Source organism: Adiantum capillus-veneris, chromosome 3 (assembly GCF_014529385.1).
Source record: "Adiantum capillus-veneris isolate H3 chromosome 3, ASM1452938v2, whole genome shotgun sequence".
NCBI lineage: Eukaryota > Viridiplantae > Streptophyta > Polypodiopsida > Polypodiales > Pteridaceae > Adiantum > Adiantum capillus-veneris.
The window spans coordinates 84,688,142-84,700,701 of record NC_140933.1 but is presented as its reverse complement, the minus strand read 5'-3'; the positions used below and the strand labels follow the sequence as shown (position 1 = coordinate 84,700,701).

Below are 12,560 nucleotides of genomic sequence, written 5' to 3'. Positions count from 1 at the left end.
TATCAATTGATCGCAATTATGAACAAGAATTGTACACATGCTAAACCTATATGAAGTATCCTTTTGAGTATCTCCAAAAACTAGAATTGCAAAAATTATTTGGGGCTACATAAGATATTCACCTACATCCATGCCTCTAGAACCTACCTTGCAAATGGACATAGTTGTAACTCACATCAGCTACACAACTCTCAATACAAAAAGGTGAGCACCAATGCTTTGTTTGTTTCAATTACAAGAAAATATTGGCTCTCTAAGCTCGCTTGCACCTCCTAAAGAATAGAGTTGTGCTTGAAAAAAGACTATAAAATGTTATGTAAGTTCCGTAGACCATTTAGACTTTGTTCCACCCAGTATGTACAACTTAGTAACAATATAGACAACCTGCCTTTAAAAATTGCATACATTGGTGCTAGCCTTTATAGCCAATGTCGGTGACATGCAATGGCCTGTAGGGAAGGACTCTCTTGCTTTTCCTTCTCGAACTTGCCTACCTATCTAAAGTATGCTCTTTCCTTAGACAACCTCCACAACAGAAATTTGAAAGCTAGAAATCTTATTTCAAGAGCATTTCACCTATGTCCATGTAGGTGTATGTGTATGTATATGTTGTAGTCCTAATCTCAATTACTTTAGCAAATCGCAAACCTTAGCAATGCTGCCTCATATGTTTGTCACTACTCATTTGGCTCTACTTGAAGCAACACGAAGGTTTACCTTGTTGCCCATTGTAGTCTCCTTCCATTGCTATCTGCCTTCCTCAGGACAGCTTGTTGTTGGCATCAGTATAAATGGAAACCTCTCTCTCTCTCTCTCTCTCTCTCTCTCTCTCTCTCTCTCTCCAAGACTTCTTTTTCACAATCTATGAAAAATCATAGTGGATCTAGACTCCATAATCCCCTTATTTATCTATTGATTTTTCTCCTCTCCCTCTGTCCAGACACCGCTTGAGTTCATGCCTTCAATTGATACTTTCTTCCTTAGGTTAAGATGCTAACCGTTAACGTATCGTCTTTGTAAATAGAGAGAGAGAGAGATTATTAACCTCTTCTAGGGGGGTTGAGGTTGGCTTACGAGATAGAATGATGTACACATGTGTCCTTCGGATATCTAGTTAAAAAGGAACGGAAGTGTTGAATAAACTTACAACACGATGAAGTCTTACGATGGTTGACTCAAAACTCGTAGAGAAGAGCGAGCAATGCACGTGTGCGTACACACTATCATTGTCTTTCAACACTCACTTCTTGTAAAAACGTTCATCCTTAAACTTGGCTTTGGACTAGCATTATATGGGATTTCCTTTCCCACGTTATTTGCTTGAAAATTATGATCAAAACCTTATTAAGCCTAAAAGTTCCTTATATGGGTATAACTCCATATTAACTACCCTCTAGGCTAAGTTGGCTTTTCAAGTTTTCGGATGAAATTTATTGAATGATTTACTTAGCCTGCAAATTTGCAAAACATTTGGTATTCTCTAGTATAAAAAAATCCTTAAATCTAGTTGAATTCCTTAGCCTCAACTTGGTGGTGACATTAGCTTGTCAATGGCTCTCACTATATAAAAACTATGCCTCATACTTCTGTGGGAACCTCCCTATGCCTATGATCCCTTTGACTTCCCTCACCTTCGGGATGAATGTGGATCTGGTGGAAACCACCCACGCCTTGGCTTGGGAGTTGGATTTTTGAGAGGTTGGAATAGGCGGGTACCTACTACTATGGTGTATCTCTTAACTATAGTTGTGTGCACCTCTTGACCATTGCCTTAGTGACTTCAATCATAGCACATCCCATGTCAATTCTCTTTCCTCTTTGTGGCTATGAGGCGATGCAACTCATAGGTAAACTTTGATCCTACACCCCTTTCTTTGAGTCCTCTCTTTCTATGATTAATGTTCATAATCCTTACGGGGTGTTGGGTTGTCAAGGCACCATAATGCTAGGCACTGGTCTTTTGCAATAGCTCTCTGTTGGAAAAATTTTGGAGCGTGTACCTGCCTACTCTTTTAAGAGTTAATTTTAATGTTTTTCTTTTAAATTTGGTATTGATTGGTTCGTTGTGGTCTTCTGATCTTATAGTACCTTTGTCTATAGATATTTTCCTATTGACGTTTCCCCAAGTTTTGATACAAAGGCCGGTCTGTGATGTATAAGGGGCAACTCTCGGTATCACAACCCCATATAATATCTAAAATTTCCTCTTTGCCTTCTATGTATCCTCATACACCGTTATCTTTTTATCCGTTTCAACATCTTATAGACTCACACCTATGACTTCTCCCATGAAAATTGCCCACTTGCCTTGGATGAAAGCAGATAATCGACAACTTGTAATGGAGCTCAACGCAAACTTAAGCCTATCACTAAATAAGCATTACATACCAAAAAATTGTACAAGAAAACTACCACCACCAATGGACCACGATATCAATTGATTGCAATTGCAACCAAGAATACACATGTTAAACCTACATGTAGTATTCTTTCGATGATCGCCAAAAACTAAAAATACAAAGGTCTTTAAGACTGCATAAGAGAGTTACCTACATCCATGCCTCTAGATCATACCTTGCAAATAGACATAGTTGTAACTTACATCAACTACACAGCTCTCAATACAAAAAGGTGAGCACCAATGCTTTATTTATTTTAATTACAAGAAAGAAAACGTTCTCTCTAAGCTTCTTAAATAATAAAGCAACGCTTGAAAAAAGACTCAAATTATCTGCATTCATCTCTAAAATTTTAAAGGGCAACTTTAGGTAGTTCCGCAAACCATTCACCCACTACATACAACTTAAGTACACTGACAATAAAGACAACAAATCTTTAAAAATTGCATACATTCATAAGAGCCCTCATGAAGCAAATGACTACCTACCTCCCTGGGAGAACCTCAAGGAAACACAACATAGGATAATACAAAGAGTGTGATAGGGCTTGCCCTACAATGACTTCGTGAAACTAACACCCTCAACCTGTATAGCCCATAAGTTCTCTTTCAAATGGCACAAGAATTTATTCATTATTGCCAATGCTATGCAATCCTTGCCAAGTCCACTGAAGGCTTCCAAAAGGAGACACTAAGAACTGACACCTTCAAACACACGACAATTTGACCCCATAATATTAAGACATAATAGTATTCAGCCATGATCATCCAGTATACACATGAACCAACACCGTCACTGTGAGGACTATTGGTATACCTCTAGTACAGAAACATGAACTAGTAAAGCAGCAAAGCAGACAATTTTATTTTATTAAGGACGCAATTGATTGCTTCGAAGCACTATCCATGTCATAACTCTAGATATATAAATTCACAAAATGCCCCAAAAAAATCTATTAAACCTAAATTACAGGCCATCCCCACAACAACATAGCCAACATAATATTGACTAAGTACGACACAGCTACCTATCAATGCAGTGCTTTGAAATCAATAGAAGACGCGTGCTTATTAGAGATACAGATATGACCCGTGAGTCCATCTAACTCTTAATCTTCACTTCAAACTCTTTTGAAAAGTGCTCTAAGCATGGGGGAATCTGGGATTGAAAAGAGAGAGAACAATTAAGGTTACAAAAGCACCAGATATGAGTCTCTGGACACAAAAAACTTCCTGCCCACACTCAACAAGCAGCAAGTCGATTAAAACACCTCCAAGAAACTTTCCAATTACATGACTTTGCCCTTTGGGGGCGATTTCCAATAAAACCTCTGACTTTGCACCTCCGAAGGCCTCTGCGGTACTTCGAGATCTTATCACTTCAGAGCATCTACTGGGATAATACAGTTGTCTCATAAACCTTTCTCCAGAAATATCCCAGAGATGCCCAAAACCCTCTATGCATTCTGTGTCTGAGGTAGGTAGTATGGGGCAGTAGGTTGTGCAGCCGGAGGAGCACCTGCTGGGGCAGATGACGCTGATGCAGAAGATGTTGATGTAGATGGCTGTGCTGCTGCTGGGGGTGGTGGATGATACTGTTGAAAGCCTTGCTGAGAAGGCTGAGAATATGGTGGTGGAGGCCAATACTGTTGCTGGGGATATGGCGCCATTGGCATTTGCTGCATGTATTGAGGGTGTCCGTACGCAGGATGCGGGACACCAGGAGGACCGTACTGTGGCCGCTGAGTGGATTGTGGCTCACCTTGACTTGACGGATTACCAGAATCTGGAGCCAGCCCCACAGCTCCCATTCTTTGCGGATCCATTGAGGGGTAAAAAGGACGCTCTGTTGGTGGTAAAGGAGCAGGAATATTGAAATAATTCAAAGATGTCTGCTCTGGGTTGGTTTGCCCTTGTTGATTCTGGTGAGAAATAACAGATCGTGGAAGCATACCCGAATGCGTCACAAGCCCAAGGTTCTGCTTTGCAGCATCATCAAGACCTTGTCCCTCTAAATCGGATCTTGGCATTTGAGGTCTACCCCACATCAACTTCAGCCTCAAGCCCTTGATGACAAGCTTGTTTGCAAGATTTTCAGCTGCTTTCTCAGCCCCATCCCTGCTTGTGTATGAAACGAAAGCACAGGCTCTTTGAGCTACCAACCTGATAGATTCAATCTCTCCGTAAGCATAGAAAAAATCTTTAAGATCATCTTCTGTCACCCTTTGGTCAAGGCCACCCACATAAAGGGTCCTAATGCTCTCGTCTTCTGGAGGTATAAGAGACGGCATCTCCCCAGCTTTTCTTAACAGCTTAGAAGCAACTGGATCATTCACTCTGCATCCACAACAAACTTGCGCTTAATTTATTGCCACGACGTTTTACACAATTTAATGACCCCAAACACAATCTCTCCCTTCCAAGGCACACACAATAGACCAGACACTTACCCATAATATCGATCTTTAATGTTCTGCTGAGACAACTCTCCAGTAATAGGCATCTCATGTCTGTAAGGGCACTCTGCACCTCGAGTACACTCCCCACGCACATAAAAACTACACACGTGTGCACGGTTTCTCTTATAATAAGGAGTAGTTCTCTGAAGCTTAAGAATAGTATCATTTGGACGAGCTTTTCCATAAGACGACTCGTAGTCAAGCCCAGCCCTTGCCTGCAGAACATTGAAAAAACTCCCACAATCAGACAAACAGCAAGACTTAAGAGCCAACAGACAGTGTCACAAACAACGTTGTCTAGACGGTGAGTATACTCTTGCAGTGTTAATAATGGTGCCAGCCAGAAAGCAATATGTCAATGACGAAATAGAAAACCTTGTGCAGACAGTGTGTATACTTCTGCACAGTGTTTACCATGGTGCCAGATAAGCAAACGAGAAAGTAATATGCCAATAATGACATAAGAAAACATTTTTCTCCCACACTGTGCTTTTTTACATGGTTAAAGAAATGCAGACCACAATGAACCTTTCTTTTAACTGACTGTTGTAATATTTTTTGAGTATGCAACCAACGGCCCATGGAGACATCACCATCAATCACTGCTGCAATACATAATGGTATATATACCTCATGAATCCAGGGAAAAGCACAGATTCTCCCATCAAGGACAGTGCCCGCTGTAGATTAGTTTTAGTTGTCCACACAACAATGTAATCATAAGTGTCAAAACTAGCAGCAGAAGATGCACCGGATGGCTGAAAACAGCAGCAACAGGTGTGTGTATGCCTCTCCTCTATGAGAGGCAGCGGATCCATCTCACGGTAAAAGAACCTCCCGAAAACAGTATGAACAGCCAGTATCCCTATAAACAACAAGGTCCACGCCTTGAAGGGGTTGCTTAGAACCTTTAAGGGAGGAAGAAGAGAGAAAACGTAGTGTCTAAGAAAACGTAGTATGAACCCAGCAAGTGTGGCTGGTCATCTATAAGCAAGCCAAGACTTCTATTGTAGACAACGACCTCTATTGGCAGAGTCCTATGATGAGCGCGCGGCGGTGTGTGCAAGTGATAGAGCACGCGAAGATGTGCAGGCCTTGAGGCTTGAAGCAGAGGCACTGTGCTGCAGAAGGGAAGCGCTAGCAGAATGAAGAGGGAGAGAGAGAGAGAGAGAGCTCAAGTTTTTGGGGAAAATTCAATAAGTGAGTTTTGGGTTTTCTCACTTTTATTATAAGTGACCTTTAAAAAATATGTCCAGGTTCAATATGAACCTGGACAAAGTATAAAAATGTACAAAAAAGGGTTATTTAGGCCTTTAACCCAACAACCTCCCACGCCTTTAAGTTAACCAACTCCCACCAGCTGTATGCAATGCTCATGTTGAGCCTTAGCAAGACTCTTGGTGAGAACATCTGCAGGGTTATCCTGTGTATAGATCTTAGTCAAGCTGACTAGACCATCCTCCAATACCTGTCGTATGAAGTGGTACCGCACATCTGTGTTTGGTACGCGCATGAAACATGGCATTTTTGGCTAAATAGACAACAGTCTGGCTATCACAACCCAACACGGGTGTATGAGCAGGCATGCCAAGTTCTTTTGCAAGTCTGCCCAACCAAATGGCCTCTTTTGAAGCCTCTGTGGCTGAAATATATTCAGCCTTAGTAGTACTCAATGCCACAATTTTCTGTAACCTAGAACACCAAGAGACTGCACCACCAGCAATGGCAAATACATATCCACTGGTAGATTTCCTGGTATCCGTGTCACCTGCCATGTCTGCATCACAATATCCATGCAACTTCAAGTCACTTTTGCCATAACAGATACACTTTGATTGTGTACCTTTCAAATATCTCAGAATGCATTTGACAGCTTCCCAATGCACTTTGCCAGGATTCGATATGTATCGACTAACAACTCCCACTGCATAAGCAATGTCGGGACGAGTGGCAACCATAGCATACATAAGAGAACCACAAGCTGATGCATAAGGGATTCCCTTCATTGCTTTCAATGCCACCTCATCCTTTGGGCAATCTGCTTTGCTAAGCTTAGTGTACGGAGGTAAAGGTACTCCAAGAGGCTTAGCATCAGCCATATTAAACCTGTCAAGTACTTTTGCAATGTACCTTTCTTGAGATAAAAACAGCAATTTCAGCTTTCTATCTCTTTTAATACGCATGCCCAAAATATGCTCTGCATCACCCAAATCCTTCATAGCAAATATTGAATTTAGCTTACGTTTCAGAGCATCAAGACTAGTCTTATGTTTCCCGGCAAGTAGCATGTCATCAACATAGAGAACAAGTATGATGGGACTACCATCTTCATCCCTTTTCGTATACAACAATGATCTGCATGGCTGCGTTTAAAGCCTTGAGACAGCATAAAAGTGTCAAACTTCTTATACCACTGCCATGATGATTGTCTCAAACCATACAGAGCCCTTTTCAGTTTGCATACAAGTTCCTCACGTGTAAGAACTACAAAACCTTCAGGTTGTTTCATGTATATGTCCTCTTCAATGTCACCATGCAAAAACGATGTCTTTACATCCATTTGATTCAATTCCAAATCAAGCACCGCAACGAGAGCAAAAAGGACACCTAAAGTTGTAAGCTTTACAACGGGAGAAAAGATTTCTTGAAAATCAATTCCTTCTTTCTGTGCATATCCTTTTGCAACCAATCTTGCATTGTACTTGTGTTTTTCATCCACAATCTTAATCTTGTATACTCATTTGTTAGGAAGAGCCTTTCTCCCTTTAGGCAATGGCACAAGATCCCAAGTATCATTTGCATACAAGGATTTCATTTCCTCTTGCATTGCAAGCTCCCACTTACTGCTTGACTCACATGTCTTTGCCTCTTTATACATAAGAGGCTCTCCCTCATCTGTCAACATAATGTAATACAAAGAGGGATCATATCTACTCACAGTCCGTCTTGGACGAGTAGACCGCCTCACCCAATGATCCACATTATCCGGTAATGGGTCTAAATTAGGTGGCATAATAAAATCATCAACAATGGGCTGCTGTACATCATTTTCAGCATTGTTTCGTGGCTGCAAATGCCCTTCAGGAGCCTCAATTTGTTGCCCAACATCATCTGGCTCAAACACCACTGGATCATCTACATTTTCAGCCATATGTGGTGCATCCTGAGGGTCAAAAATAGGCCTAACAGGTGGCTGGTCATGCTGAAATTTGACCCTTTTATGGTCATGCTTTGAGGCACAATTGTTTTGAAGCAGCCTTGCCTCATTAAAAACAAAATCCCGGCTGCGTACAACCCTTTTGAGCTGAGGTAACCAAATCCTGTAACCCATTTCGCCTTCTTCACCATATCCCATGAAAAGGCCTTTAATGGATTTGGCATCTAGTTTACTTCTCAACTCGGGTCTGACATGCACAAAAGCCTCACAACCAAAAATGCGTAAGTGATCATCTGAAGCAGGCTTGCCAGACCAAACCTCTTCAGAGATGTCACCTTTCAAAGACATGTGAGGGGATCGATTGCATATATGCACTGCAATTTTCAATGCTTCTCCCCAAAATCCATGAGAGAAATTAGCTGTGGACAGCATGCATCTCACCCTCTCACAAAGTGTCCTATTGAATCTTTCAGCCACACCATTAGAAGAGGGGCTGTATGGCACAGTAAGCTCCCTCTTAATGCCCAAATTTTCACAAAATTTGTTAAATTCAGCACTTGTGAACTCCCCCCCATTGTCCGTACGCAAGCATTTTAGCTTTCTACTTGTTTGGGTGGTCACAAATGCATGAAATCTCTTAAACGCAACGAAGGCTTCATCCTTAGATTTAAGCAAATAGACCCAAATTTTTCTAGAATGATCATCAACAAGGAGACAAAATAGCATGCACCTCCCATAGACTTAGTAGGCATGCTACATACATCAGAATGTACAAGATCAAGCACACAAGATTTACGAGAGACACCAGAGTAATAAGAAAGCTTTACTTGCTTGCCATATTGACATTCATTACAGAAGTCAAGCTTTGTGCCTTTAACATCAAGCTTGTTCAAAGTACAAAGTTTAGAAAGACCCTTTTGGCTCATATGGCCAAGCCTTTTGTACCACAACTCCATGTGAGAGTTAATTTCAGCCAATGCAATAAACTTGCCCAGCACGGCCTTTCCATGCATGCAATAAAGTGTCCCTTTCTTTGTGCCCTTTACAATCAGCCTTGAGCCTTTAGTCATTTTCCATGATCCTCTCTCAAACAAGATGCTGTAACCATGCATATCCATCTGACCAACAGAAAGCAGACTCTTCTTGATTCCCAGCACATATCTAACATCATGCAAGACAAGCTCATTTGTGCCATCTATGGAGAGATGCACAGTGCCAATACCCTTAATGGAACATGCATGATTGTTTCCAAGGTATACATGGCCACGCTTGTCTACATCAAAAGTAGAGAAACACTTCTTGATAGGAGTCACATGAAATGAAGCACTGTAATCAACAATCCAAGTCTGGGATAATGTATCATTGACAGTCAACAAAGCATCAATAAGATCACTCTTGGTGATCTACATGTCCCGTGAATGAACATTAAGAGAGGCATCAATGTCATAAGCATCATCATCTGACAAAGTGGCACACAAGATGTCCTCTACATCTGACAGCTCCTCAATCACAACACTAGAAGCCAAATTGGCCTTCTCTTTGTCCTTTGAGCTATCCTGTGCATCTGTCTTGACTTCCTTCTTCTCTTTCTTTTAGTCTCCGCCATTCTTTTTCCGTTCTAACTCGGCTTTGTAGTACCTGCAATCGGGTTTCTTGTGACCTTTCCTGCCACACTGATAGCAAGTCACATCACCCTTGCCTTTGCTGCCATTTCCCCTTTCCTTACTCTTACTCTTACTCCTTTGTGCATAGGCATTCTTCTTTTCTGTCCTGCCTCTAACCATGTTGGCAGAGCTGCCTCCCTCTCCACTTGCTTTCCTCCTGATTTCCTCATTCAAGATAGAACCCCTAACACCATCAAAGTTCAAATTGAGGTTATTGGACAATGAAACCACCAATGTTTCCCATGACTCAGGTAAGGTCATAAGCAAGAAGATAGCTTTCAACTTATCATCAAAAGGAGGCAAGCCAGAATCCTGTAACTGCGACAAAGTACCTGCAACGAACAACGACAAGTGCTCTGCAACGCTCTTGGACTCATCTAGTTGCATGCCAACAACTTTTCGCATCAAATGCACTTGGTTGACAGGCGTTGTATTCTCATACATTCCCTTTAACTTCTTCCACACATCAAAAGCACTTGTGAGACCTTTCACATCAATGACTGTCTCATCGGTCATAGTCATTTTAATGTATGTAACAACCTTCCTATTCAGGCTAACCCATGCTTCATCCGTCATATTCTGTGGCTTTACCTGTTCAAGTGCCCCTTCACAATCCTTAAAAAATAGGATTCCTTGGATCCTGTCTTTCCAAAGATCAAAACCTGTTCCATCGAACCTCCTAATCTCGAAGAGATGCTTCACATCCGAAGAAGATGAGGCCATAGTTGCACGAATAAGAGGGCTAATACGCTGAATTTTTGGGCAAAATGCACAAAAACCGGAGTATAGCCTCACTGAGGAGTGCACTACATCTCCAAATGGTCACAGGAGCAATTTGGGGCAAAATAGGTCGATTTAGGCACAAAAAACAATTTCTGAAATTTATGCGCAGGAAATTTCAGCGAGCGAATTTATGCTCAAAAACAACAATTTTAGTTATTTTTAACCTCACAGAACATACATAAGGCTAATGCACAGCCTTTAGAAGCATGTAAGAGCAAAAGCCCCAATTTGTAGCATCAAATTGTATGAAATTGAGCCACAAATGGTCATACATAGCAAAACTTTGTCAAATGTGCGTAGATTGCTTCAATTTGCACTTCCCCCAATGTAGTCGCATCATAAAAACAGTTACAAAAACCTGCGTAAATCTTAAATTTGCTGAAAACGCCTATTTTAGGACCTGTTTTTCGGCAATTTCAATGTTTTCGGATAGCGGGGACTTAGCAAAAGTGTTCCCACACCTTAATACATCATTTGCAAAACCTGTATTTTGCTGTCATAACTTGTAATTTGCTAGTTTTGACCTAATTTCAGCCTGTTTTAGGTCAATTTGACTTGCCAGGAGCTCTCTAGTGTCCGGGGACGAGTCCTTTGGCGATGAAATTGCAAAATCTCGCATAAAAGTTGAACTCCTTGGCTGAAAATCAGCGTTTGCACGTTTGGGAGTAAACCCTAATTGGGCTCTGATACCAGTTGATGAGCGCGCGGCGGTGTGTGCAAGTGATAGAGCACGCGAAGATGTGCAAGCCTTGAGGCTTGAAGCAGAGACATTGTGATGCAGAAGGGAAGCACTAACAGAACGAAGAGTGAGAGAGAGAGCTCACGTTTTTGAGGAAAACTCAATAAGTGAGTTTTGGGTTTTCCCACTTTTATTATAAGTGACCTTTAAAAAATGTGTCCAGGTTCATTGAACCTGAACAAAGTATAAAAATGTACAAAAAGGGGTTATTTAGGCCTTTAACCCAACATCCTAGTGTTAGCCCGTGAGGCCAGGCATGTGCAAGGACACCTCGAGGAGGTGAGGCTGGGTGGTATGGGACATTTGGTCTAGCAAGTGTATGTCTCCACCATCGGACGCTGCCTGACTAAGGGGGTGTTGCTCAATGGTGGCTATGGTCAGGTGTTTCATCCAACATGTGTCCATAGGTGGTCCACGTATCTAGGAGATCCATTGAGTATGGTCTCAACACACATTCATAATGTGTGCTGATGCTGGTTTTTTATCTGAATTTTATAGAAAATAGAAAATTCATTAAAAACAGCAACTCTGAAAAATTAGAGTTCTCAGCTGGAAATTCAACCATCAGATTATGATTTCACAGCAATTTTGATCTGATCTCATGGATAATTAATAATTATTCATCAAAGCATTTTATAATTACATGCTATGGCCATTACACATACTTTTGTTTATTCTTTATATTTTGATCACCTACCATAGTAGTGGTATAACTTTTGTTGGCAATCGATAAGAGAATCAGCCAGAGAGACTTTGGGGTAGCAGGAGAGAGAGCCCACTTGCTACTCTATGCAATGAGAGTGAAGGAGAAGAGGAGAGTGGCGCAGAAGAAGCACACGCAGAGAAAAAATACGTGAGAGAAAGAGAGAACTCGTAGAAGTTTGGGCAAAGTCACAATAGTCATTTTGGGCTTGACCTTTGAGTATATGAGTAAGTGACTAGGGGGCCATTCACACTTGGGCCCCCTCACTTATAAGTCTTTTAACTTATAAGTTAATAAGTACAAGGCACTTAGGCCTTTATTCCCTAACAACCTCCCACCTAAAGGCAATGTACCTTGGGAGATCAAAGAATCAGCTAACTATGATACATCAGTTGATCATGCACTTACTCATCCAACACCCATCATCTGACGGCAATATGCAAACCGCTCTGCTGGAAGACTCTTGGTCAAAAGATCTGCAGGATTGTCATCTGTGTGCACCTTGTCAAGTGTAATGCTCTTGTCATCAAGCACACTCCTGATAAAATGATACTTCACCTCTATGTGCTTTGTCTTGGCATGAAAAACAGGATTCCTTGCAAGCATAATAGCACTCTGACTATCACAGTGTAGCACAGGAACCGGTGACTTAATGCC

At 41.4% G+C, this 12,560-nt stretch overlaps 1 protein-coding gene across 1 annotated transcript in view; it reads right to left on the bottom strand.

Moving 5' to 3' along the window:
* Nucleotides 1-3,495: 3,495 nt before the first annotated feature.
* Nucleotides 3,496-12,560, bottom strand: part of LOC147461226 (zinc finger CCCH domain-containing protein 40-like) — a 40,071-nt gene continuing 31,006 nt past the window's right edge. Inside the window, exons 3-4 of the mRNA XM_086508828.1 lie at nucleotides 4,849-5,072; nucleotides 3,496-4,735 (exon numbers count right to left, since the gene is read on the bottom strand). Of these exons, the coding sequence (XP_086364954.1) occupies nucleotides 3,856-4,735; nucleotides 4,849-5,072 (1,104 nt within the window). The 3' untranslated portion in view covers nucleotides 3,496-3,855. The remainder of the gene's footprint in view (nucleotides 4,736-4,848; nucleotides 5,073-12,560) is intronic.